The sequence below is a fragment of the Pantherophis guttatus genome, chromosome 12 (genome assembly GCF_059756535.1).
Source record: "Pantherophis guttatus breed Tessera chromosome 12, ASM5975653v1, whole genome shotgun sequence".
Taxonomy (NCBI): Eukaryota; Metazoa; Chordata; class Lepidosauria; order Squamata; family Colubridae; genus Pantherophis; species Pantherophis guttatus.
The window spans coordinates 12,327,038-12,353,752 of NC_142074.1; the positions used below are offsets into that span (position 1 = coordinate 12,327,038).

Consider the following 26,715-nt stretch of genomic DNA (forward strand, 5'->3'; position numbering starts at 1 on the left):
TGTCTTGAGGGACTACAGTACAAAGAACACAGCCTTTACAAGTTCCCCTGTCTAAAAGTCTTAACATAGCTTATAAAAGCCAGGAGTTTATTTATTTCCATAGTTAGGGTTTAATCAGGCTTCATAGATCTCTGCAACAAAAATGGAGGTAAAGAATATTTTTCATATTTTTTCCCCTGCCATATACTATTCTAAAGAGATTCTGCATTCTGTGCTGGTAGCCCCATGCCTGTCAATCTGAAAGCAAGGTTAAACATTGACTAGTTGCACCATCAATGTGGCATCATAACATCTTCAGCCTCAAATCCTAAGGCCAATTTTGAGACGGGGTCTTACACATCTTTCTATAATCCCCTACATTATTTTCATTTATAAAGTTAATTGTCTCCGAGGGATCTTTGGTGCTGTCTGAGGTGGGTTGCTTTTGTGCAGATGTTTCATTACCAAACTAGGTACCTTCATCAGTGCTAGAAGAGAGTGGTATTGGTATCATCATCAGTGCTAGAAGGGAGTGGGGTTTGTAATTGCGTCTTGTACGTAAGCAGAGAGCAAACCCCACTCCCTTCTAGCACTGATGATGAGACCTAGTTTGGTAATGAAACATCTGCAACAAAGCAACGAAATTCAGAGAACATCAAAGAGCTCTCATTTCAACCCTGAGCTACAAATACCATATTTTTTGGAGTATAAGACGCACCTTTTCCACTCTCTAAAAGGGGGTGAAAATTTAGGTGCGTCTTATACACAGAATGTAGCCCCGCCCACCCACTGGCCCCCACCCTTTGGCCTCTGCCTCCCAGCAGTTTACCTCCTTGCAGCAAGCAGCAAGAAGATACAGCCCGTTTCAGCTTCAGCACAGCCTAATTAGCACAAGTTGATTGGCCTCCCGACTCTCAGCTGTTTTGCTCTCAGCTGTTTTGTGTGGGCCTCTGCTGCTTGCTGCAAGGAGGTAAATTGCTGGGAGCAGATTTTTTTTTTCTTGTGCTAATCAAGCTATGCTGAAAATGAAAACGAAAGTAAAGCAGGCTGTTTGCTGTTTGCTGCAACGAAAATTGCTGGGAGGCAGAGGCAGATTTCTTTTTCTTGTTTTCCTCACCAAAAAAGGTAGGTGTGTCTCATAGCCCGGAGCATCATATACTCCGAAAAATACAGTAAGTCTCCTTTATCAGTTAGTTGACTTATAAGCCACCAAGAATAAGCAAGCGTGATGCATCCACGCACAGCAGAATCAAAGACATATCTCCTGCAAGTGTGTCATCTACTCTCCGTCTCTCATTCTTGTCTTCCTGAGTTGGGAGGAGTGTCTTCCCCAGCACTGGATGGAAGGCAGTGCAGTACAATTTCAACTGACCTTAACTGTGATGCTGTGAATCCACGATCATATCCATCTCAACACTCAAAACAAGCACAATTTTCAAATCTCAAAGCCAGTTTTCAACCTGTCCTTAATCATTATCTAATGTTCTCTGAACAACATACAATTTTTAACCAACAGCAATAGCAAAATTCCTTTCTCGTCAATTCCTCTTCCAGTCCTTCCTCCTTCTCCACATCTTACGGTTTTTTAGCTTCATGCAACAAATCAAAGCATAGAACAAAAATTTACCGCATTCGGTCCAAACTTGTCTGTTCCAAGATTCGACCCACCACACCACAGAGTAACTACAGCAATATCAAAAACCAACCCGACACCCAAATTCTACCGATTAGGTACTTTAACTAAAGGTACTAACTCCGTCTACTTTCCAAAAGGATAGAAAACTGCTAGTGAGAAAACACATATTAAAGAAAAGTATACTTGTTCAAATAACTTTTGACTGCTTTCATTAATAAGGCTGTGTTGGAAGCAATCTTAGCATTCCTAGATAATCCCAAAGATGCTTTTTCAAGAGGCAACTGGACTTCCTTGTTTTTTTTTTCTTTTGAAGACGTTTCGCTTCTTCAGCTCTGGCAGGATAGTAGGGAATGGAAGGATTTATATTCCTTGCAGACAGCTGGTCATTTGCATCCTTTTAGAGCCATGATGGTGAACCTATGGCACGCGTGTCACAGGTGGCAAGCATAGCCATATCAGTGGGCACGCGAGCTCAGCTCCGGCGCGTGCTGATTTTCAGGCTTTCTGGGCCCACCAGAAGTAGGGAAACAGATTGTTTCCTGCCTCCAGGAAGGCCTATTTTTCTCTCTCACCTGGCTCCAGAGCCTCTCTAGGAGTCTGGGGAGGGCAAAAATAGTCTTCCCCTCCACCTCTCCCCCCCAGAGGCCCTCCAGAGGCCAGAAACAGCAGGAAGTTGCAAAAGGGCCATTTCTGGCTTCTGGAGGGCCTCCGGGGGGCAGTGGGGAAGGCAGCTCCTAGGGAGGCTCTGGAGCCAGGTGAGAGAGAAAAACTGGCCTACCGGGCCATTATGTGCCAGGAGCAGTGGGCGTAGAGGGGGTCGTGCATGCATGCGGGTGACACACGCACACACCCCGGCACGCGATGGCAAAAAGGTTAGCCATCATTGTTTTAGAGGGTCTTTGAAGCACTTGGAGGTTTATCTGTGTCCTCAGGGTCACCTGAGTAGTGCTTCTGGTTCCTCTGGAAATCCATTCCTAGGCCCACACCATTCAAAGAGTGTTCATCCCAAATTGTGCAGCTAAAAGTCTGTCTTGCTTAGCAGTGGAAATTTTGGTGTGTAGACTTTCAGCTATACTCCTTGCGTCAGCTTCAATGAAGGCTCCACACCCATTTGCACTACTCAAGTCATCCCTGATGACACAGATAAACCTCCAAGCGGCCTCAACGACTCTCTAAAAGGATGCCAATGAACAGCTGTGTGCAAGGAGTATAAATCTTTCCATTCCCCACTATCCTGTCAGAGCTGAGGAAGCTTCTTGGATGAGAAGCGAAACGTCTTCAAAAGGAAAAACAAGAAAGTCCACAGCTGCCTCTTGAAAAAAAGCACCTGGGATAACCATGACTTGGATGACTGAGAATCTCTCCCGATTCCTAGATAATATTGGTAATGGACCGAACATTTCCAATAAAGGAAAAAAAACCAAACATTTATTCAGTAATTATTGATCTCTGCAAACTGAAGCATCAGGCAGGTATCGGATATAGTTTCTCAGATCTTTGGAGTAAAAAAGGGAGAAGAGAGAAGCTTGGCTAGCATAAACGTGATTCCTGGATTCCCCAGCCCACCTCCCTTCCTGATCCCCATCCATCCATCCATCGCTTCAGTTGACCCATTAAGTTTGAAAGCAGTAACCCAACTGCTGCGAATAACTTGTTCAAACGCTGCCTTTGGTACCGGGTGTGTTTTCACAACTCCTTCCAACCCCTGACGGAGCCAGAATTATCTCAGACTTTAAGCGTTACATGAAGGCAAGCAAAACAATAATAACGCAACGATATTCATTTTGTGCAGACTCTTCTGATCAGGCCACAACTTGTCCAGTAGATCTGCTCATTTCTTGAAAGAAGCCAGAGGATCTCTAATCAGAAGTGAACGATTCCTGTTGGGGGAAGGAAAAAAATAGGACATGTTGTTCATCTCCATTTCTTTGCTAGAATATCTGCCAATTACTGATCAATTATTATTTATCCTGAACTTTTTGGGTTTTGTCCAGCTCTGATCTAAGGCGTTGGCCTTCAAGGCCAAATAGCAATTAGTAAAATTTTGGAGGTTTTCTGACCAACCTGTAATAATGCTTTTCCGCCCTTGCCTTAGGGCAATGGTGGCTAACCTTTTTGCCATCGTGTGGTCATTAAGTGAATCCAGATTTCCGGGGCCCCCCCAATTGACTCTCTCGTAGGACGCCAGCTGGGACGGTCGCAAATGGCGGCCACATGACCCTGGGACAGGGGTGAAATCCAGCAGGTTCTGACAGGTTCTGGAGAACCGGTAGCGGAAGTTTTGAGTAGTTTGGAGAACCGGCAAATACCACCTCTGGCTGGCCCAAGACTGGGGTGGGAATGGAGATTTTGCAGTATCCTTCCCCTGCCATGCTCACCAAGCCACACCACACCCACCAAGCCACGCCCACAGAACCGGTAGTAAAAAAAAAATTGGATTTCACCACTGCCCTGGGATGCTGCAACCATTGCAAATAAATGCCATTTGCCAAGAGCCCGAATTTTTATCATGTGATCGTGGAGGATGCTGCGATGGTCGTATCTGCGAGGACCAGCCCTAAATGCCTTTCTTCAGTATCGTTGTAACCCCGAATGGTTTCTAAACGAACGGTAGTAAAGTCGAAGGCTACCTGTAGTTTTGAGTTTGGTTACTGTCCTGCCACGACCTCCCCTCTTTTCAAATCCTAGGGCTCAGATCCTGAAGCTCCTCCACCTCTAACAGGATGCGGGAGACCTTCTGTCAGGGGAGCTTACCTTCTGCCAGGTTTCTCCGGTTTTTTCAATCACGATCGTCTGGGTTTCCCCAAGAGGGGATGATGTAGTTTTGTAGTCATCGGACAGGAGGCCCAGGATGGGATAATGATTCCTGTATCTTTGGAGAAAAGCAAAACGTCAACAATTATTAACCGATTAACAGAGTTGGAAGGGACTTTGTAGGTCATCTAGTCCAACCCCCCGCCCAAGCAGGAGACTCTACACCATTTCTGACAGCTAGCAGTCCAGTCTCTTCTTGAAAAGCTTCCAGTGATGAAACTCCCACAACTTCTGAAGGCAACTGTCAGCACTTCAACCTGCATTTACTCTAGTGCTGACATAAGGAGAAGCGAAGGGGTCTGGAAAGGGATGTTTGACTTTTCACCTACTTATTTTCCCTGGAGATAATATCCCCTAGGAGATGGGATGGGAGGGGGGGAAATTCTTTTGAGCTGGAGTAGATTAGGGGTAGAATGACTTGGAAGATGGCCAATGAGTGCAGGGGAGTGGGGAACGGAAAGGGAGGGTTTGGGGGCTGGAAGTCAGTATTGGCTTCGATTGTAGTCGGGTTTAGAATGCCGTGCTTAATAAATAGGAGTTTTTCTTCAAAGACTTTGTTTGAAATGCAATTTATTTGAGACGACCTTGAAACTTGACAGCAACTTCTGTTCCATGGGTTGATGGCTCTCACTGTCAGAAAATTTCTCCTTATTTCCATGTCAAATCTCTCCTTGTTCAGTTTCCATCCATTATTCCTTGTCTGGCCTTCAGGTGCTCTGGAGAATAGCTTGACCCCCTCCTCTCTGGGGCAGCCCCTCAAATATTGGAAGACTGCTATCCTGTCTCCCCTTGTCCTTCTCTTCACTAGACTAGCCATGCCCAGTTCCTGCAACCGTTCATCATATGTTTTAGCTTCCAGTCCCCTAATCATCTTGCTTGCTCTTCTCTGCACTCTTTCTAGAGTCTCAAGTAGATCTTAGATGGCAGAGTAAGAAGCAAAACTAAGATGATCAAAGATCTGGAGACTAAAACATATGAAGAATGGCTGCAGGATCTGGGCTTGGCTAGTCTAAAGAAAAGAAGAATTACGGGTGACAGGATATCGGTATTCCAATATTTGAGGGGCTTTCACAAAGAGGAGGGGGTCAAATTATTTTCCAAAGCACCAGAAGGCAAGACAAGAAACAATGGTTGGAAACTAATCAAGGAGAGAAGCAACCTGGAATTAAGGAGAAACTTCCTAACAGTGAGGACAATTAGCCAGTGGAACAGCTTGCCTCCAGAAATCGTGAGCGCTCCATCACTGGAGGTTTTTAAGAAGAGACTGGACGATCATTTGTCTGAAATGGTCTAGGGTTGTGATGGCGAACCTGTGGCACACGTAGCCATATCGGTGGGCATGCGAGCTCAGCTGATTTTCAGGCCTACTAGGCCCACCAGAAATAGGAGCCTTTCTAGGAGTCTGGGGAGGGCGAAAACAGCCTTCCCCACCACTACCACCCCCAGAAGCCCTCTGGAGGCCAGAAACAGCCCATTTGCCAACTTCCGGTGGGACCGGAAGTCCCATTTTTTGCTGTCTCCAGCCTCTGGAGTCTTTCTAGGAGTCTTGGGAGGGGGAAAACGCCCCCTCACCTCCGGAGGCCAGAAATGGCCTGTTTGCCAACTTCCGGTCATTTTCGCCCTCCCCAGACTCCTAGTAAGGCTCTGGAGGCTGGGGAGAGAGAAAAACGGGCCTCTGGGCCATCGCGTGCCAGGAGCGGGGGGAGCGGAGGGGGTCGCATGCACCTGCGCGAGGGCAGGGTGCAGAAAATTACGGGTGTGGGCACACCTGCGCGCGACACCCACCCACCCCGCTCCTGGCATACGATGGCAAAAAAGTTAGCCATCACTGGTATAGGGTCTCCTGCTTGAGTAGAAGGCTGGACTAGAAGACTCCCAAGATCTGGTCTATTTCTATTTCTATTATTTTTATTTCTATTATTTCTATTTCTATTATTTCTCTTTCTTTTATTTCTATTCCTATTCCTATTCTCATTCTTCAAAGCCGGACTATAATCTGTCTATTGCAACAATTGCCACAACTAGATTGAAAGCCAGCTAGGGTTAGCGGTGTGGGCATCAGGCTAGAAACTGGGAGACCGTGAGTTCTAGTCCCACCTTAGGCACAAAGCCTGGGTGACTTTGAGCCAGTCATTCTCTCTCAGCCCTAGGAAGCAGGCAATAGTAAACCATTTCCAAAATCTTATAAAAAAAACGGCAGCGATTAGTCAAAGACTGAGTCAAACACACACACACACGTAGACAAAGTTTGTGCACGGATTTCACCCAACCCTATTTTTAAAAAATCCAACTGTTCCAGTTGAGTTATATCTGATGAAATAATAATTTTATTTATCTACATTTAGAAGAAATGGAAGGATACATATGGCATAAACATTCCTGCACCATTTCTAATTTTTTTTCCTTTTGATTTTTTTTTATATATTTCCTTTTATAATTTTGGTTTTCTCCAGCTGATTGGGAGTCCAAATTTAACGTTAGTAAATTTAAATTTAACTGTGATAAAAGCGGTGAAACCTTTTCTATTTCAACCTTTCCTTTGAAATGTAATTGTGACTCTTAGCTAAATTAAACCCTGCCAGAGGGGAAGTAATTACATTCTGTATACTTTATTCTCAGTAAGGGCATTTTTTTTCAATAAGTTTTAGCTTTTGCTATTTTGTTATGGCCTAGTGTCAAGTTTGTATTTGTTTTTAAGTCTGCTGGCTTTTGGGGATGCTGATCGGGGCGGAAAGATTGGTACCCAAAAAATAAATAACACCTTTTCAGAAACAGAAACAACCAGTTGCTTCCAATGGCATTACTTTTTTGTGATGATGGTCTTCGTGATTCCTTGCGATGGGTTGACGGCTATTTTTTCTTGTCTCAATCTGAAGATTTCCTAAAAGATTTTTTTAAAAAAAAACAACATTTCAGGCAAAAAGACATCGTCCCATATAGACTATTCAACACTTCATACCAGTGTTTCTGACGATCCCAGATGAGCCGCTCGATCATCAGAGGCTTTTTTTTTTTTAACTTTTAAAAGCATTTTTTCGGTCGAAGAGGTTGTAGAAAAAATGCTTTTAAAAATAAAAAAAAAAAGCCTCTGATGATTGAGCGGCTCAGCTGGGCATTGGGGGGGCAGGGATTTTTGCTACCGGTTCTCCGAACCACCCGCCTCCATCGCTACCGGATCGGGGGATCTGGTCCGAACCGGGAGCATTTCACATCTGATTCATACCCTGCGGTTCCTTTGGCCATTCAGAATCTTCCTAATAGTGATTAAGTTTGCTGAAAATGGGTCCCTAAGGAAAGGAGATGTAAATTAAAGAGTGACAAGGATGAAATTCTACTGATGGACACCATCTCAGGAGAAAAGTGAGATTGAGAGTTAAGTTTTTGGTGTTTTTCCTGATCTTGTTTTCCTTGTAGACGTTTCATTACCAAGATGGGTGACATAATCAGTGTAGGGGTGAGTGACGCTTTGCTGGCTTTTACATACAGTAGCTTGCCTTGCTAGTCTCAGTTGGGGTGTGATTTCCTCCTTAAGGGTTCCTTGATTAGGGATCTAGCCAAGAAACTGCTCCAACCCTCTCTGTAGTACTACTCACCTCCTCCTGTCGCTTGATGCAAGCCTCCCTCTCTTCCAGCTTGAGGATCAAATCTTGCAGCCTCATCTGAAGGTCAGCGTCGCTCTCTTGCTTCCTTGAGAAATCCTTCTGGAATTCAGACAACGAGCACTACAGAAACAACAAAGCTCATATCAACAAGCGTTCATATCAACAAGTGCTCTGCCGTATTTAAATATAAGAGAATAATAGAGTTAGAAGGGACCTTGGAAGTTGTTTAGTGTTCTGCCCCAGCTACGGACCCCAAAGAACGCAGCACACACAAAGTCTGTACAAACCTTAGTTTACTAAATTAAATCAGTCGTTGTCAAACAAAGGCTGTTAATTAACTTTCTTAACAGCCTACAAGAATCCAAAGAATAAATAATCGTAATCTTACTATGGTTGGCAGAAAGCCCAGAAGCAATTTGCAGGAAGCTGATAAGAGAACTAAGTTCAAGACAAAGGAGAGTGAACAAAGTTGTTCCCTGCAAATTGCCTCAGTCCTTCCTTAAATAGGCTAAGGGAGTGGCCAATTAGCCCCAAGCCTTACTCTCGAGGAGACCTCCTCCTGAGGAACCACTCCTGCCTTTTGGCAGCTCTGCGTGCCCGTGCATCGAGCAGAGGCTCCTCCTCTTCTTCCTCTTCAGTTATAGGAGGTTCTGGAGGTTCTGAAGGCCCTGGCTGAATCCCCGCCTCTGGCACCACATCTTCTCCAGCCTCCTCATTGTCTGACTTGAGTGCCAGCTGCACAGGCTGCTGGCGCAGCACCACACCAGCCTCCTCGCTGTCCGAATCAGCTACAATCTGCACAGGCCACTGACGGGCCACAACATCTAGTCCAGACCCCAGCTCAAGCAGGAAACCCTATACCAGTGATGGCTAACCTTTTCCGGACCGAATGTCCAAAGTGTGTGCACATGCGCATGAATGCACATGCGCACATACCCCCAAGATGCAATGAGTGTGCGGCTCCCGTGCATGCCCCCCCAACCCTGAGCATTCACGCATGGTTCTCCGCATGCACCCCATGCATGTCCATGTGCCCTCGCATATGCCCCACTCTCTGCTCATGCGCACCCCCCCCCGCATGCGTGGCAGAGACCTGAAGACCAGTTGGCCGGCAGAAGGCTTGCGTGCATGCACAGCAGAGCTGAGCTGGGGTGATGGCTCACGTGCCCACAGAGAAGGCTCTGTGTGCCACTTCTGGCACACGGGCCATAGGTTTGCCACCATGGCCCTATACCAATTCAGACCAATGGTTGTTCAACCTCTTCTTAAAAACCTCCAGTGATGGAGCACCCACAACTTCTGGAGGCAAGTTATTCCACTGATTAATTGTTCTAACTGTCAGGAAATTTCTCCTTAGTTCTAGGTTGAATCTCTCCCTGATTAGTTTCCACCCATTGCTTCTTGTTCTGCCCTCTGGTGCTTTGGAGAATAGCTTGACTCCCTCTTCTTTGGGGCAGCCCCTGAGATATTGGAATACTATGTCATCCCCATGCCTTTGAGTGAAGTTGGATCCCTGATGGATGTCATTATGCAGTTTCCTGATAACAGTGGAGGATAGTGACGGCTAACCTTTTTGCTGTCGCGTGCCAAAAATGGGGGGAGCACGGGAGATTTTCATGTCTGTGTGGCCACGCCCATAATTCAATGTGCCCCGCCCCCCGCACATGCACGAATAACCCCCCCACACACACTCCCCACGCTTTTGGCAAGCGATGGCCCGGTGGACCCGCTAGGCCTGTTTTTCACCCTCCCCAGGCTCCAGAGGCTTTCTAGGAGCCTGGGGAGGGTGAAAACTGCCTTCCCCACCCTCCTAGAGGCCCTCTGGAGGCTGGAAATAGCCTGTTTCCCGACTTCCGGTGGGCCCGGAAGGGTTGAAAATCAGGTGGCTGGCACACACATACATGTTGGAGCTGAGCTAGGGCAACACTTGTGTACCCACAGATATGGCTCCGCGTACAACCTGTGGCACGCGTGCCGTAGGTTCGCCATCACGGGTGTAGGACTTGTTTCCCACTACCTTCTTCTGGAATGCATTGTAATGCCCTAAGCTAGTCTACATTTCTGTGATATCCATGTGGTTCAACAACCTCAACCCAGCTAAGTTCCAGACCAGACAAGGCCAAAGAAGGTGTCAACATCTGTAGAGAGCCCAGCTCTACAAAACTTAAAAGAGAGTCAAACAATAAGGCATCTTTGATAAGGAAGCCAACTTACCCGCAGAGTGCGGATCTCTCGGTCTTTATCTTCTCTGAGCTGGTTGATCATCTCTACGTAGCGGCTGGAAAGTTCATCGGTGGTGGTCTGGCCCAGAGGATTGGTGGAAGCCTGAGCAAAGGAAAAATATTTTAGTTTCTGCAATTAAAAAGAACCCCACCAACAGTTCTTTAAAGCAACCTCAACATAATGAGATATTTATTCTATGGAATTCTTTCTTTCTTTCTTTCTTTTTCTTTCCTTCCTTCCTTCCTTCCTTCCCATCTTTCTTTCTTTCTTTCTTTTTCTTTCTTTCTTCCTTCCCATCTTTCTTTGTTTTTCCTCTTTTTCTTTTTTGTTTCTTCCCATCTTTCTTTTTCTTTCTTTCTTTCTTCCTCTCTCCTTTCCTTCTTTCATTTATTTTCCTTTCCTTTTTTCTTTCTCTTCCCTTTCCTTCTTTCTTTCTTTCTCTTTCTTTTTCTTTGTTTCTTTCTTCCCTTTCTTCTTTCTTTCTTTTTCCTTTCCTTTTTTCTCTTTCTTTCTCTCTTCCCTTTCCCTCCTTTCTCTTCCCTGCCTCAGTCACGTTTATGTTAACTAGCAACCATTGTCCAAAATCTTTTGCTAATCTATATATTTTTTTTTCAATGGGGATCCAATTGATTGAATCACAATTCAAATCAAATGCACTTAGATAGAATGTTCATGTATGTTCCATTCCCAACTTGCTTTTTCACAGCGCAACCTCTGATCTGCAACATATCTAAATTCCCGTAACTATGCCGCTTCTGGATCCAAGGATGACTTGGGAAGAAAAGAAAGCAGCCCTCAAGGAGACCATTTGGGACAGAGGGGAGTGTCCATTCATTGCCCCCCCACTTTTTTTTAATGGGGACGCTCCTCTTTTTTCAAGGGTAGCCCTTGGAATTCCAAGCATCAACTGTCCAAAGGAGAATTGGCTTACCTGAAGTCTCAAGTTCTGGATTTCCTGCTCCAAGGCTCGTTTGCTATATTCCAGGTCTTTCAGCCGAAATTCCCGGTCGCTGTCGTTGTGACGGAGAGACAACAGCTGCTCTTCCAGCGAACGGCACTTCAGAGTGTATTCGCGGAGGGCTTGCTGCAAAAACCCACCCCAGCCAAAAAGAAAGAGTCTTAGATAACTTTGCCAGCTGGGAGAACCTACCTGTATTTTTCGGAGTATAAGAAGCACTTTTTCACCCCTAAAAGAGGGTGGAAATGTTGGTGCGTCTTATACACCGAATACAGCCATTTTTGGCCTCCCGAAACCCCGGCCTGCACGTCCCGTTTTTGCGAAAAACAGGGCCGTTTTTCACAAAAACAGGATGCACAGAGGGCTTGGGAGGCCTGCAGAGTGCTCCTGGGGCCTGGGGAGGGCAAAAGCGTGATATGTGTGAGGGGTTGGGAGGCCAAAAACAGCCCCGTTTTTCACAAAAATGAGGGCGTTTTTGCTCTCCCAGGCCCCCAGGAGCACTCTGGAGGCCTCCCAAATCCTCTGCGCATCCCATTTTTGTGAAAAACAGGCCCATTTTTCGCAGAGGGTTTAGGAGGCCTGCAGAGTGCTCCTGGGGCCTGGGGAGGGCAAAAACTTTTTTTTTTCTTAAGTCTTCAAAATCTTGGTGCGTCTTATACTCCGGTGCATTTTATAGTCAAAAAAACATGGTTAATTCCTTAAGGCTTAGTTTAACGTATTTACATTTGTATATCTGTATTTTCTCAATTTTCATTGGGCCACGGTTCCTACATGCTGGTCACTTTGGAATAATTCCGAATGACCATCCTACCATACATGGACTTTAAATAAGCAAGATTGAAAGAACAATGAAGCTTTTGAACTTTGCTGTTGGAGAAGACTCTTGAGCGTACCAAGGACAACCAAGAAATCCAATGGATCGTTGAAGAAATCAATCCAGAGTTGAGGGATCCTTGGTGCTCTCTGAGCTTGACAGTTTTCTTGCAGATGCTTCATTACCAAACTAGGTTGCTCTCCACCCCATTCCTTATTAGCACTGATGATGTTACCTTGTTGGGTAATGAAACGTCTACAAGGAAACAGCCAAGCTTAGAGAGCAACAAGGACCCCTCATTTCAACCCCTGAGTTTATTTTATCGGCAACTCAAGAGTTCTCACTTGAAGCACCAATGTTCTGATTCAGGCGATCCTACTTAGGACACAGGATGCTTCTAGAGAGTGCTGGGAAAGGTGTAAGGAAAGAGAAGAAGTGGACAACTAACAGCTCGCTCACCTGTTGCTGACGGTTATTCTCCCGCACAGATGCCAACATCATCTCATATTCTTTTACTTGAGCTTCTTTGAAAGCCAGGTCTTTCTCAAGCAGCATCTTGTCCATTTCCAGTTTCTGTAAAAGTCCAAAAACAGGCTGTTAAAAATACTCTATTTGCTATGTGCAAACAGATCTGTCTGTCTCTTTGCCTCACAAAAAAAGTCTCTTTGCCTTTTACAAAAAAAATGCACTAAAAATATTCCATATGCTATATACCTCCCTGCCTTCCTTTCTTCCTCCCTCCCTTCCTTTTTTCCTTTCCTCCCTCCATTCCTCTTTCCTTCCTTCCATCCTCCCTCCCTCTTTCCTTCCTCCCTCCCTTTCCTTCCTTCCTCTTTTCTTTCCTTCCTTCCTCTCCCTCCCCCTTCCTCTTTCCTTTCTTTCCTTCCTTCCTCTCTTCCACTCCTTCCTTCCTTCCCCTTTCCTTCCTTCTTTCCTTTCCGTCCTTCTTTCCTTTCCTTCCTCCCTCCCTTCTTCCCTCCCTTCCTCTTTCCTTTCTTTTTTCCTTCCTTCCTTCCTTTCCTTCCTTCCTCTCTCTGCCTCCTTCCTTCCTTCCTCTTTCTTTCTTTCCTTCCTTCCTTCTTTCTTTCCTTCTTCCTTCCTTCCTTCCTCCCTTCCTCTTTCCTTTCTTTCTTTCCTTCCTTCCTCTCAGCCTCTCCTTCCTTCCTTCCCCTTTCCTTCCTTCTTTCCTTTCCTTCTTCTCTCCTTCTTCCCTTCCTTCCTCTTTTCTTTCTTTCTTCCTTCCTTTCCTTCCTTCCTCTCTCTGCCTCTCCTTCCTTCCTTCCTTCCTTTCCTTCCTTCTTTCTTTCCTTCTTTCTTTCCTTCTTCCTTCCTTTCCTGCCTTCCTTCCTTCCTTCCTTTCCTTCTTTCCATTTGTGATCCAGAAAAAAAGTAATGCTTGGATCTCCAAAGGCCGAGTTTATGGCTGAACCATAAAGTCAGTCATAACATATGCCCTTTTTCTTTTGTGACACGCTGACACTCAAGCCTGCCTTTGTACCTCTGAAGAGGGGCAGAATTTCATGGATTTCCAACAATCAGCTGTTGAAAAACAAGCACAGGGGAAATGAACAAAGGGATCAATCAGAGTTTCCAATGCAACTAACAAACAATGCAAAATATCTCTGATTAAAAACGTCCCAAGTTCATAACGGCTCATAACTTACTAAATCACCTATTATCCATGCTCTGGTCTCAAAAGATTCTTCCATTTGTCCCGAGAGAAAAGTAACTGCAAGATTGCCTTACAATCTTTGAGAAATATTGACTGACACAGCTTTGATTTCCGCCATCCAAGAAAGGATCAGCTATTTCTACCCAGAATTCGGAGGCATGTCACTCAAAATCCAGGGGACTCTCAAAAACAGGCACTGACAAGAAGAGCATCTTGAAAATCTGAAATTGCTTTAGGAATCCTGGCTCTAGATCACAAGTGCCATCTGTGTGCAGCTTTTCCTCTCCTGGCCTCTCCCAGATGTGTTTGGAATGTAAATTCCAAACAGCAGGTCCCAACACATCTGGGAGACACCAGTTCAGGGAAGGCTGAAGTTCAAACCAGTGATGAAATCCAATTTTTTTTACTACCGGTTCTGTGGGCATGGCTTGGTGGGCGTGGCAGGGGAAGGATACTGCAAAATTTCCATTTTCACCCCACTTCAGGGGAAAGGATATTGCACAATCTCCATTCCCACTTCACTCCAAGGGAAAGATACTGCAAAATCTCTATTCCCTCCCCACTCCAGGGGAAAGATATTGCAAAATCTCCATTCCCTCCCCACTCCAGGGGAAAGATATTGCAAAATCTCCATTCCCTCCCCACTCCAGGGGAAGGATACTGCAAAATCCTCATTCCCTCCCAACTCCAGGGGAAAGATATTGCAAAATCTCCATTCCCACCCCACTTCAGAGGAAGGATACTGCAAAATCCCCATTCCCTCCCCACTCCTGGGGAAAGGATACTGCAAAATCCTCATTCCCTCTCCACTCCAGAGGAAGGATACTGCAAAATCCCAATTCCCTCCCCACTCCAGGGGAAAGGATATTGCAAAATCTCCATTCCCACCCCACTCTGGGGCCAGCCAGAGGTGGTATTTGCCGGTTCTCCGAACTGGTCAAAATTTCCCCTACCGATTCTCCAGAACCTGTCCGAACCTGCTGGATTTCACCCCTGGTTCAAACGCACTTCGACACATTTCAAACAACAGAATTACGTACCCCTAAGTCATCCTGAAGATGAACCAGCTCCTCTCGAAGGTTACTGAAGGTGGTAAGGACCAGCCTCATGGACTTATCAGCTGTGGCTCTCATCTAGGAAAGATGGACAGCAAAACAGATTATTTAGGATGGTTTCAGAGCAGAAAAGTTTTAATACCAAAATCAACAGGGGATAACATAGTTTTGTAGTCATTTGACAAGAGGCCGAGGATGGGATAATGATTCCTATATCTAGGGGAGAAAAGTGATGAGAAGCAAAGTGTCAACGATTAACAGAGTTGGAAGGGACCTTAGAGGTCATCTAGTCCAACCCTCCACCCCACCCAAGCAGGAGACCCTACATTATTTCTAACAGCTTCTTGAAAAGCTTCCAATGATGAAGCTCCCAGGGAATATCCAACTGCTGTGACAGCAGTAAAGGTTTACTCTGGCAAGATTCTGTCTCTTGTGTGTAAGCAAATAAAGAACTGAACTCTGGCTCGATTCTTCTGTGTCATTCTTGGGCTTACATATAGTTGTTTATTCATCAACACAGTATCCATCCTACAGGAGGACAGTAAGTAAATATGCAAAATGCCATCAATACCGTGTGTGTAGTGTGTAGCGGTCTGGGCGAAAAGGGCTTCACTACATGAAATTAAACACAATTTCCATCGATTTCCACAAATTTCTCCGCAACCCCCTTACCTCCAGAAGGTAACGGATCTGCTGTTTTGTCGACTCCGAAAGCCCTTTAGGAATCAAGCTCTCAATATCCTCTGCCTATTGGAAAAAAAAAACCCAAGAAATAAAAGGCATATTATCAGCTTGCCATTCACATCTCATCCTGTCTTCATCCTCCTTTTGCATCCTTTCCTTGATAATTCTATTCCACCATTGCTTTGATATTAGTGTAACTCTCGTCCTGCAGCAAACTGTCTCGCGATGAGCTGGCTGTAGCGAATTGTCCTGCAGTTGAGTTGACCATGACAAGTTGGCCATGGCAAGCTGGCCATGGGGGAATTGTCATAGACCCCAAAAGTCAGCCAAAAGCCCCTTTTGAAGCAGCACCTATCCAACCTAGAAAAAGTACCAGCTGCTTTCAGGATTTGCAGAGAGATACTTTCGTACCTGCTCCTCTACTTAAGGTAAAGGTTTCCCTCGCACATATGTTCTAGTCGTTCCCGACTCTAGGGGGCAGTGCTCAATCTCCATTTCAAAGCCAAAGAGCTGTCCGGAGACAACTCCGTGGTCATGTGGCCGGCATGACTAAATGCCAAAGGCGCACAGAACGCTGTACCTTCCCACCAAAGGTGGTCCCTATTTTTGTAGTTGCATTTTTACGTGCTTTCGAACTGCTAGGTTGGCAGAAGCTGGGACAAGTAACGAGAGCTCACCCTGTTACGTGGCACTCGGGATTCTAACGGCTGAACTGTCGACCTTTCAATGACAAGTTCAGCGTCTTAACCACTGAGCCACTGCGTCCAATGGATAGTTAGGACTCCAGAAAAAAACAACTACAACTGTTTTTGTCTATTTACCCATGCAGGAGGGCTGTAAACTATTATCCTTCTCATCTTTTCTACTTCCTTCTCCTATTGGCATCTTATGATTACATTACTTCGTTGTTTGTATGTACACTGAGAGCTTATGCACCAGAGACAAATTTCTTTGTGTGTCCAATCACACTTGGCCAATAAAGAGTAGAGTAGACTAGAGTAAGTCTCTTCTCTTCTCTTCTCTTCTCTTCTTTTCTCTTCTCTTCTCTTCTCTTCTCTCCTTCTCCCTGTTCCATTCCGTTCCATTCTCTGTTCTGTTCTGTTCCGTTCCATTCCATTCTCTATTCTCTATTCTCTATTCTCTATTCTCTATTCTATTTTCCCTTCCCTTCCCTTCCCTTCCCTTCCCTTCCCTTCCCTTCCCTTCCCTTCCCTTCCCTTCCCTTCGCTGTGCTGTGCTGTCTGTTCAGTTCTGTTCTGTTCTGTTCTATTCTATTTCAAGAAAAAAGATAATCTCTACTATATGTACAGATCAGCATGATTTCCATTCAGGCAGGTTAAGACCAGCCTTTTATTCTCATTTTTGGGATTTTAACCAGACTTAAAGACAGTTAGTTGTTGTTTGCTCATGAATGCACAAAGCCCAGATATTTCTATAAATTCTGGAAACTGTTTGGTACTTACATCATTCAGAGATTCCAGATCGCATCTTCTGTAAGAGAAACACAAGGAAACATTAGCGTTGTCCTTTCTCTATCCACTGAGTACATTACAATTATCGCCACCATTGTTATGGTAAGTCTTTCATTCTGACTTAACTGAGGAAACTATATCCCAAGTTACCTTTAATAAAAGTATGACTGCCTCTGGAATATAACATGTAAATATTTAGACACAATACACCCATCCACAATTGCAATGGTGCTAAACAGGTGGTATTTGCAACCAGTCCCTGAAGTTCCAGCTGGTCATGCGATTGCATTCAGAGTGCTTAGCAGTGGTAGTGCAGTGGTTAGAATGCAGTATAGCAGGCTGATTCTGCCCACTGCTAGCAGTTCGATTCTCACCAGCTCATGATTGACTCAGCCTTCCATCCTTCCGAGGTCAATAATATCTCAACCGCTTAGAGAGGGCTGTATAAGCATTGTGAAGCGGTATATAAGTCTAAGTGCTATTGCTATTAGACACCAGACCAGATTTCTGCCACTGTAATATCCCATGATCACCATTTGCAACCTTCCCTGCCAGTTTCCCACAAAATCAATGGGGAAGCCAGCGGGAAATCATCATGCAAGGTCCTCATTTCATAACAGTAACTGGCGATTGCCCTTTGCAACCACATCATCTAGCGACAAAACATCCGGCATTATGGTGGCGCAGTGGTTAGAGTGCAGTACTGCAGGCTACTTCTGCTGTCTGCCGGCTGCCTGCACTTTGGCAGTTCGAATCTCACCAGGCTCAAGGTTGACTCAGCCTTCCAAGGTGGGTAAAATGAGGACCCAGATTGTTGGGGGCAAAAGGCTGACTCTATAAACCGCTTAGAGAGGGCTATAAAGCACTGTAAAGCAGTATATAAGTCTAAGGGCTATTGCTACTGCTATTAACTGAGAACCATCTGTAACTAAAAATTAAGAATGTTGCAACAACTCTCACCCATAATACAAGGATTGGGATTATGTGTCTTTTCACAGAAACGAGCAAGGATGTTTAAGGTGAGAGATTTAAGGGGATTTTTTTTTGAACGGGGTTCAGGAAACCTTAGTCCACCCCCATTTCTCAGGATGGCTGCAAACCAACAGACCCACAGCCCGCCTGCTGTTCAGGCAAGCAGCTGGGCTTCCTTTCCAAGAAGGGCTGCCAAACATTCTCCAAATTCCAAGCTAGGATGAGGCCCGGCCTCTACCTTCCGCCCAGCTTCTCAACATGCTGGAGCAAACAGCTGTACAGGTCGTTGCTCTTGCGGTGCAGTTCTGCTAGGAGCTCCCCAAAGTATCGGCAGTCCAGCTGGTCATTTGTTTCCTGGATGCGCTTCACCTGTTAGGAGGTCATAAAGGACATCATTAGAACCATTCTAATTCCCTGGTCGTAAAGCAACGTTCGGCCCTCGGCATGCAAATGGCCGTTTTAAAGCTCTCCTCTCATTCTTGATTGCACACTGCACCGACCTACTTTCTGCACTCAATCTCCTCTTGGGTGCCTGTCAAATATTTCTCGCTTGATTCATGATTTCTTCAATGCCCTTGTTTTCTACGCGAGGCATCAATAAAATGCAAGAATGTCCTGCAGCAGAGGATTTCTGCAAACCAAGTTCCATGTTGGGGAATTTCTTCTCGCCATCAACAACCCAAGATGGAACTTGGTTTGCAGGATCCAAATCTGGGTTGGTCACTGGGACCAGAGGTTTCAACTTCCGAGTTTTTGGACTCGTACCGGAGCCCATCTCATGGAACTTCTCTTTCGCCAGAACATGTCAAGAGAGACAGGTTCCCTGAGGATGGGCTCCGGCATGCATCCGAAAGCTCGGAAGGATGTCCCAGTGACTGACTCAGGTTGGATCCTGCAACATTATGCTGGGACATGTATATTGGCCTTCCTTCGCAACTTGGTTTGCCTGCTTTGGAGTCAATATGTGGTACGAAGGCAGTCAGTGGGATAGATAAACCATGATTATGAGCCGTGGTGGCGCAGTGGTTAGAGTGCGGTACTACAGGCTACTTCTGCTGACTGCCAGCTGCCTGCAATTTGGCAGTTCGAATCTCACCAGGCGCAAGGTTGACTCAGCCTTCCATCCTTCCAAGGTGGGTAAAATGAGGAACCAGATTGTTGGGAGCAATATGCTGACTCTGTAAACTGCTTAGAGATGGCTGTAAAGCACTGTAAAAGCGGTATATAAATCTAAGTGCTATTGCTATTACTACAAGTATAGTATAGTATAGAGCCTTGGTGGCACAGTGGTTAGAGTGCGGTACTGCAGGCTACTTCTGCTGACTGCTGGCTGCCTGCAATTTGGCAGTTCAAATCTCACCAGGCTCAAGGTTGTTTCAGCCTTCCATCCTTCCAAGGTGGGTAAAATGAAGACCAAGATTGTTGGGAGCAATATGCTGACTCTGTAAACCGCTTAGAGAGGGCTGTAAAGCACTGTAAAGCGGTATACAAGTCTAAGTGCTATTGCTATTACTAATAAAGGAGAATATTTGTAGCTCAGGGCTGACATGAGGGGTCCTTGATGCTCTCTGAGCTTGCTTGTTTTCTTGCAATAATTTCATTACCCAACTAGGTAACATCATGAGTGCTGACAGCAGTGATGAGGCAGAGCATTGATGAGGTTATACCAGTGGTGAAATCCAATTTTTTTTACTACCGGTTCTGTGGGCGTGGTTTGGTGGAAGTGGCTTGGTGGGCATGGCAGAGGAAGGATACTGCAAAATCTCCATTCCCACCCCACTCCAGGGGAAGGATACTGCAAAATCCCCATTCCCTCCCCACTCCTGGGGAAGGATATTGCAAAATCTCCATTCCCACCCCACTCTGGGGCCAGCCAGAGATGGTATTTGCCGGTTCTCCAAACTACTTAAAATTTCCACTACCAGTTCTCTGATCTGCTCAAAATTTCCGCTACCGGTTCTCCAGAATCTGTCAGAACCTGCTGGATTTCACCCCTGGATTATACCCAGTTTGGGTAACGAAACCTCTGCAAGAAAACAAGCAAACTCAGAGAGCACCAAGGACCCCTCAAACCGTGATTAATGGCTTACAGTGCAGAACAAGCCCAACTTTTCAATAAAGCAGTTTAAACTTCAGGGGGAAAAAAAACAAAACAAAAAAAGTATAAAAAGAAAATGCAAACACTTTCAAGTGCTTTGGGGGTGGGGGAAGGCTTGTCTGGTATGTTCACAGCATAATATAGTTAAAAACCTTACTGCTGCAGTTAAAGAAGACAATTTATATCTTCTTTCTACTTTTCTCTTAGTTTTGTTCTTCACTCTTTTAAAGGAGGAGGAGGGTTTGGGGAGAAAAAAAAAACCCTCAGTTTTTTCTTGGTTTTCCCACGATGCGTCTTCAGCCTCTCAAAGGAGACGAAGCTGCTGTTTGCCTAATTAGAATTCAACCTCCTCCTTTTTGTTCCCAAGCACTCCACCTACATTTATTTTGTTTCATAACTTGTGGCTAACCTGCGTTATGAATCGTCTTGCGGAGGAGGCTTCTGCAAATTCGCCTGCCTCTTGCTAGAGGCAAACAGCGGCACACTTTTCTGATTTTAACTCCCTGATAAATTCAGTTGCAGAAACTGAGAACAATAATAGCATCCTTCCCCCATCCTACCCAACCCCACCCCACCCCAGCCTGGGTGTTGGCCATTCTTGCAACTTGAGCAAAATGGTTCAGAAATGAGATGTGATCGGATGGTGCTGTAACCTGACAGCCACTTGATCTGCAAAGAATGACTCTTTACACAACTAAGAGGACTCTTCCATGCATGGGACTAGACAATGGAGTCCCTTTTAAAGGAGAAAACAACCACAGAACACTTAGACACAAGGGCAGTTTTTCCATGAATGCCATCACTCTGCTTAACAACTAATTTACTAAGACTGTATTACTATTATTCTTCTCTTCCTTACTAGTAGCTATCTCTTCCCGCTTATTACTATAACCTTATATATTAGGTTATAGTATATACTATATATTAGTCCAATAGGAGAAGGGCGGTATATAAATTGAATAAATAATAATAATAATAATAATAATAATAATAATAATAATAATAATAATATATAGTTATATATACTTAACTATAACCGTGTTGCAGGTATCTTTCAATTATATTGTTTTTATTTGTATCTTTCCATTATATTGTTTTTACTTGTTTCCTAGCACAATTTGATAGTTTATTAGTAACCTTGACTATCACTAAGTGTTGTATCTTTTTATTCTTGATGAATGTATTTTATTCTCCTTAGGTACCCTGAGAGCATATACACCAAAGATAAATTCCTTGTGTGTCCAATCACACTTGGCCAATAAAGAATTGTACTGAATAGAACCTACAGTAAAGAAATTAGATATTTGATTTTGCATATAATTACAGCGGCAAGGATAGTCTACGCACAGTCCTGGAAAAGTGAAAAAAAACTCCAACAGAGGAAGAAACAATTAGGAAAATTCTGGACTGTGCGGAGATGGATAAATTAACGAAAGAAATAAAAGAAAAAGAAGATACAGAATATTATCTAGTATGGGATAAGTGGTATGATTGGCTAAAGACTAGGGAAGGCAAAAGGGAATTAAGGATGTGATAAATGTGTAAAATATTGTAAATGAATAAAACTAGAAATAAAGAGACGATAAAGACAAGGAGCCTTGGTAGTACAGTGGTCTAAAGCACTCTGTTATTAAGACCGGCTGCCTGCAATTACTGCAGGTTCGAATCTCACCAGGCTCAAGGTTGACTCAGCCTTCCATCCTTTCTAAGGTAGGTAAATTGAGGACCCAGTTTGTGGGGGCAATAAGCTGACTTTGTATAAATATACAAAAGGATGAAGGCTATTGCTGAGCACATTGTAAGCCGCCCTGAGTCTCCGGAGAAGGGCGGCATACAAATCAAATTAAAAAAATAAAAAAAATAAAAATAAAGAATGAGAAAAATGGGGAATGTAGAAAGTAGAAAGTAAGAGGAACGAAACTGATATGTAAAAAGACACACATATGGTGTGTCGATGTTTTATATGTTGTGTTGTGTTGTTGTAAAATCAATAAAAAATATTTTTTTAAAAAAAGAATTGTATTCGATTCTATTAAAACAGTGTTTATCAACCTTGGCCCCTTTAAGGCTTGTGGACTTCAACTCCCAGAATACCCCAGCCAACCTAGCTGGCTGGGGCATTCTGGGAGTTGAAGTCCACCCGTCTTAAAGTGGCCAAAGTTGCTGAACACGTATGGATAAGTTAAATGCTTACCGGTTCACATGTCTGTATGATAACTTTATTAAAGCTGTTCTGTCCCACATCATTGGCACGGACGGGAGTAGAGTCACAGGCATTGGTTGTATGTTGGCATTGCTGAACCACTTGGACTCGTTCCACTGGCTGGCTGACTTGGCATTGGTCAGACTGGGTTTGCTGCAGGTATTGGTACTGCTTCTCCTAGGACAAAGAGGTTCTCTTGAAAGCTCACATCTCTTGCGCAAATCCTTCATGTTAATAACCCAGTTTGTGCTGAATGTTTAAATCAGTGGTGAAATCCAAATTTTTTTTACTACTGGGCGTGGCTTGGTGGGCGTGGTGTGGCTTGGTGGGCGTGGCAGGGGAAAGATACTGCAAAATTCCCATTCCCTCCCCACTCCAGGGGAAGGATACTGCAAAATCCTCATTCCCTCCCCACTCCAGGGGAAAGATATTGCAAAATCTCCATTCCCACTCGACTCCAGAGGAAGGATACTGCAAAATCCCCATTCCCTCCCCACTCCTGGGGAAAAGATATTGCAAAATCCCCATTCCCTCCCCACTCCAGAGGAAGGATACTGCGAAATCCCCATTCCCTCCCCACTCCAGGAGAAAGGATATTGCAAAATCTCCATTCCCACCCCACTCTGGGGCCAGCCAGAGGTGGTATTTGCCGGTTTTCCAAACTACTCAAAATTTCCGCTACCGGTTCTCCGAACTGCTCAAAATTTCCGCTAGCGGTTCTCCAGAACTTGTCAGAACCTGCTGGATTTCACTGGTCTAAATGCAGATTTGGGAGATGGGTGTTAAAAAGAAGGGAAGCTGGGAAACCCTCCCCTTTTCCCGGGGGTGTTGTAATAAGAGGTAAAAGAAGGTGAGGTTTCAGAGAGGCACGGCCATCCTGACCTTCTCCAACCACCCAGTGGACACCCTGGGGTTTAAATAATAATAACGTTCAAGTCAAAATTATACAATGAACAATGAAGTCAAATTCAACTAGTGTTTTAACAAACTTGCATCCCTGTTTGGTTTGGTGGCATCAGTGCCTCAGATAGAAAGTCCATACAGAGAGTAGTGAGGACAGCTGAGAAGATTATAAGAAGCTTGTTTCCCTTCATTTAGGATGCGGCTTAGAAGCACTATGTGCTTAGAGCTCAAAGCATGGTTAGAGACCCCCAGACACCCACTTTACGGTCTGTTTCTGTTGCTCCCCTCTGGGATGAGGTTTCAAAGTATTTCTAGCAGGACTACAAGATTCTGTAACAGCTTTCTTCCCTAGGCCATCCATCTGGTAAACTCGCAAGATTCGTTTTTCTCCCCATAAACATGTATATATCCAAACTAGACTGTGTTGTTTCGCCTATATACTTTTGTATTTTATTTATTTATCTTGTCATGTTTATGTAGTGTAAAATTGGAGGTGGTGACCCTTTAAAAGCTGTATGCAACGAAATTTCATTTTTAATGTATGCCAATTAATATACATTCAAAGTGACAATAAAGCTATGCTATGCTATGCTATGCTATGCTATGCCATTCCATTCCATTCCCATTCCCATTCCCATTCCATTCCTATTCCATTGATTATTCGATTCGATTCTAAATAACTTTATTGTGGTAGTTAATCAGCAAAACCATCCGAAGGACACAAGAACAGTTTTTTCCCGAACGCCATCACTCTGCTAAACAAATAATTCCCTCAACACTGTCAAACTATTCACTAAGTCTGCACTACTATTAATCTTCTCATCTTCTCATCGTTCCCATCACCCATCTCCTCCCACTCATGACTGTTGCTTGTATCCTTACGATTTATATTGATTTTGTTTCCTAGTATGATTTGATTTGTACCTTATGACTATCGTTAAGTGTTGTCCCTTATGATTCTTGACGAATGTCTCTTTTCTTTTTATGTACACTGAGATCCTATGCACCAAAGACAAATTCCTTGTGTGTCCAATCACACTTGGCCAATAAAGAATTCTATTCTATTGAAGTGTAGACCCTTTCTCAGAATCCTCACCTTCTAAAGTTTGGCACAAGTTTCAGTAAGTTTGGCACTCAAAATCCTTGTAGAGATTGTCTTTCAACCTGGGCAGCTTGAAGAGGGGTGGACTTCAACTCCTAGAATTCCCCGGCTGGGAAATCATCATTCAAGCTGAAGTCCACCCATTTTCTCTCTGTCAAGGTTGAGACACACCACTTTAGATAGAAGCCTTCCTCTCAGCATTCCCTGCCAAGCAACACTGACTCCAACATAAAGCCTGCTGTGCATAATGAAGCATTCTGAATTATTTGAATTTGACTTTGACCGTATTGCTGTGTTTTGTTTACACACGGAGCTTGTTTGCTTACTCTGGTTTGTGAGTCAACTTTGGGACACACAACTAATAGCCGAGCGCAGCCGTGCGTGAACTCAGCCAACAATGACTTATTGTGCTACGGGTTCAATGTGTGAACTCAGTCCTACTGCAGACACAACTTTATAGGAAAGTTTTTTTTTTTTTTCCTCCATAGGGAACCTATTTCCAAACTGAACTCCGTAGTCAAATCTCCATTTGGCTGTGTTTCCAAAGCCAACCTCTGGTCCCTTCCCGTTTCTTTTTTTACACCTGGTTGGAAAGAGAAAGAACTTCTGCTTTGCAAGTTATTGTAATACAAGCCATTGGCTTTGCAAACCCGTGAGATTTGTCTTGCGAAGGAGCACTCGTGATCTGGAAAATGTCCACAAAGGACCGTTTTATTAAACTGCGCAGTGATCCCACAGTCAGAAGGGAAATCCAGATTTAGAGCACAAGGAGGTAGAGGCATAATCCCTGCAGAGAACCCTAAAATCAAACCCATCTTGACCAGGATCACACTGCAGCTGTGAAACACACAATTACACAAACCCAGGAAATTACACAGTTGCTCTCGGCTATTCCTGAGAGCTTGCCTCCAGAAGTTGTAGGTGCTTCATCATTGGAAGTTTTTAAGAAGAGACTGCACAGTCACTTGTCTGAAATGGTCTAGGGCCGTGATGGAGAACCGGTGGCACGCGTAACCATATCGGTGGGCATGCGAGCTCAGCTCTGGTGCACACCAGCTGATTTTCGGGCCTTCTCGGCCCACCAGAAATAGGGAAACAGGCTGTTTCCTGCCTCCGGAGGGCCTTGGGGGTGGGGGTGGGGAAGGCCTGTTTTTCTCTCTCCCCAGTCTCCAGAGCCTTTCAAGGAGTCTGGGGAGGGTGAAAACAGCCTTCTCCATTTCCTCAGAGGCCCTCCGGAGGCCGGAAACAGCCTGTTTGCCAACTTCCGGTGGGACTGGAAGGCCCGTTTTTTGCTCTCCCCAGCCTCCAGAGCCTTTCTAGGAGTCTGGGGAGGGCGAAAACGGCCTTCCCTCCCCCACCCCAGAGGCCCTCTGGAGGTGGGAAACAGCCCATTTGCCAACTTCCGGTGGGACTCCATCGTGTGCCAGGAGTGGGGGGAGCGGGAGGGGGGTTTCACGTGCATGTGCGGAGGCAGGGCACATAAAATTATGGGTATGGGCACACACACACACACGACATTCCCACCCCCACCCCCCACCCCGCTCCTGGCACGCGATGGCAAATAGGCTAACCACCACTGGTCTAGGGTCTCCTGCCTGATAAGGGGGCTGGACTAGAAGACCTCTAAGGTCCCTTCCAGCTCTATTCTGATTCTGATTCTGATTCACACAATTCCAATCACGTTTTGCAGTTTGACCGTTTAGATTTGTCCATTATAAAATTGTTCATTGTCTTCCCTTTGGGACTTTGGCATGGATTCCCCTGAAATCCCATCCATGAAGCCAAACTTGGATGCCAAAGAATAACAAGCACAACAGAGCTAGAACAGACCACCTATTGTGGCCCGTCAGCAGCCTGTGCAGATTGTAGCTGATTCTGACAGCGAGGAGGCTGGTGTGGTGTTGCGCCAGCAGCCTGTGCAGCTGGCACTCGAGTCGGACAATGAGGAGGCTGGAGAAGATGTGGTGCCAGAGGCGGGGATTCAGCCAGGGCCTTCAGAACCTCTAGAAGCTCCTTTAAGTGAAGAGGACGAAGAGGAGGAGCCTCTTCTCGATGCACGGGCGCGCAGAGCTGCCAAAAGGCAGGAGTGGCTCCTCAGGAGGAGGTCTCCTCGGGAGTAAGGCTTGGGGCTAATTGGCCATTCCCTTAGCCTATTTAAGGAGGAACGCCGACTGAAGCAATTTGTAGGGAACAACTTTAGTTCACTCTCCTTCGCGTCTGGATTCTCTGCAAATTGCTTCTGGGCTTTCTGCCAACCTTAGTAAGATTGTGATTACTTTATCTTTGGTTTCTTGTAGGCTGTTAAGAAAGTTTATTAACAGCCTTTGTTTTGAAAAAGACTGAGTTATTTTAGTAAATTAAGTTTTGTACAAACTTTGTGTGTGCTGTGGGCAAAACACCACCACGATCAATCCTTTGCAATGTGAAAAAGAGATTGGACATTCCACTCTCAAAAACGTTTAACCAATTAAATCTTTTCTGAGAGGCAAATGTCCAGCTTCTCTTTTTCAAACCTCCAGAAAGTTTGT

The 26,715-nt window shown here is 44.9% G+C and overlaps 1 protein-coding gene across 2 annotated transcripts in view; it reads right to left on the reverse strand.

Moving 5' to 3' along the window:
* Positions 1-1,073: 1,073 nt before the first annotated feature.
* Positions 1,074-26,715, reverse strand: part of POF1B (POF1B actin binding protein) — a 57,279-nt gene continuing 31,637 nt past the window's right edge. The window contains exons 4-16 of one of the 2 annotated variants that reach the window (XR_009622673.2): positions 22,174-22,359; positions 18,120-18,250; positions 16,901-16,928; positions 15,426-15,500; positions 14,739-14,831; positions 12,486-12,599; positions 11,186-11,338; positions 10,246-10,356; positions 8,023-8,151; positions 7,234-7,310; positions 4,370-4,487; positions 2,394-3,495; positions 1,074-2,187 (exon numbers count right to left, since the gene is read on the reverse strand). Coding sequence is in view for 1 of the 2 variants with exons in the window: in XM_060692099.2 (XP_060548082.2) it covers positions 3,475-3,495; positions 4,370-4,487; positions 7,234-7,310; positions 8,023-8,151; positions 10,246-10,356; positions 11,186-11,338; positions 12,486-12,599; positions 14,739-14,831; positions 15,426-15,500; positions 16,901-16,928; positions 18,120-18,250; positions 22,174-22,359 (1,236 nt within the window). In the remaining variant the exon portion in view is untranslated. Of the gene's footprint in view, positions 3,496-4,369; positions 4,488-7,233; positions 7,311-8,022; positions 8,152-10,245; positions 10,357-11,185; positions 11,339-12,485; positions 12,600-14,738; positions 14,832-15,425; positions 15,501-16,900; positions 16,929-18,119; positions 18,251-22,173; positions 22,360-26,715 lie in introns of both variants that reach the window. The other variant, XM_060692099.2, reaches the window with a different exon arrangement.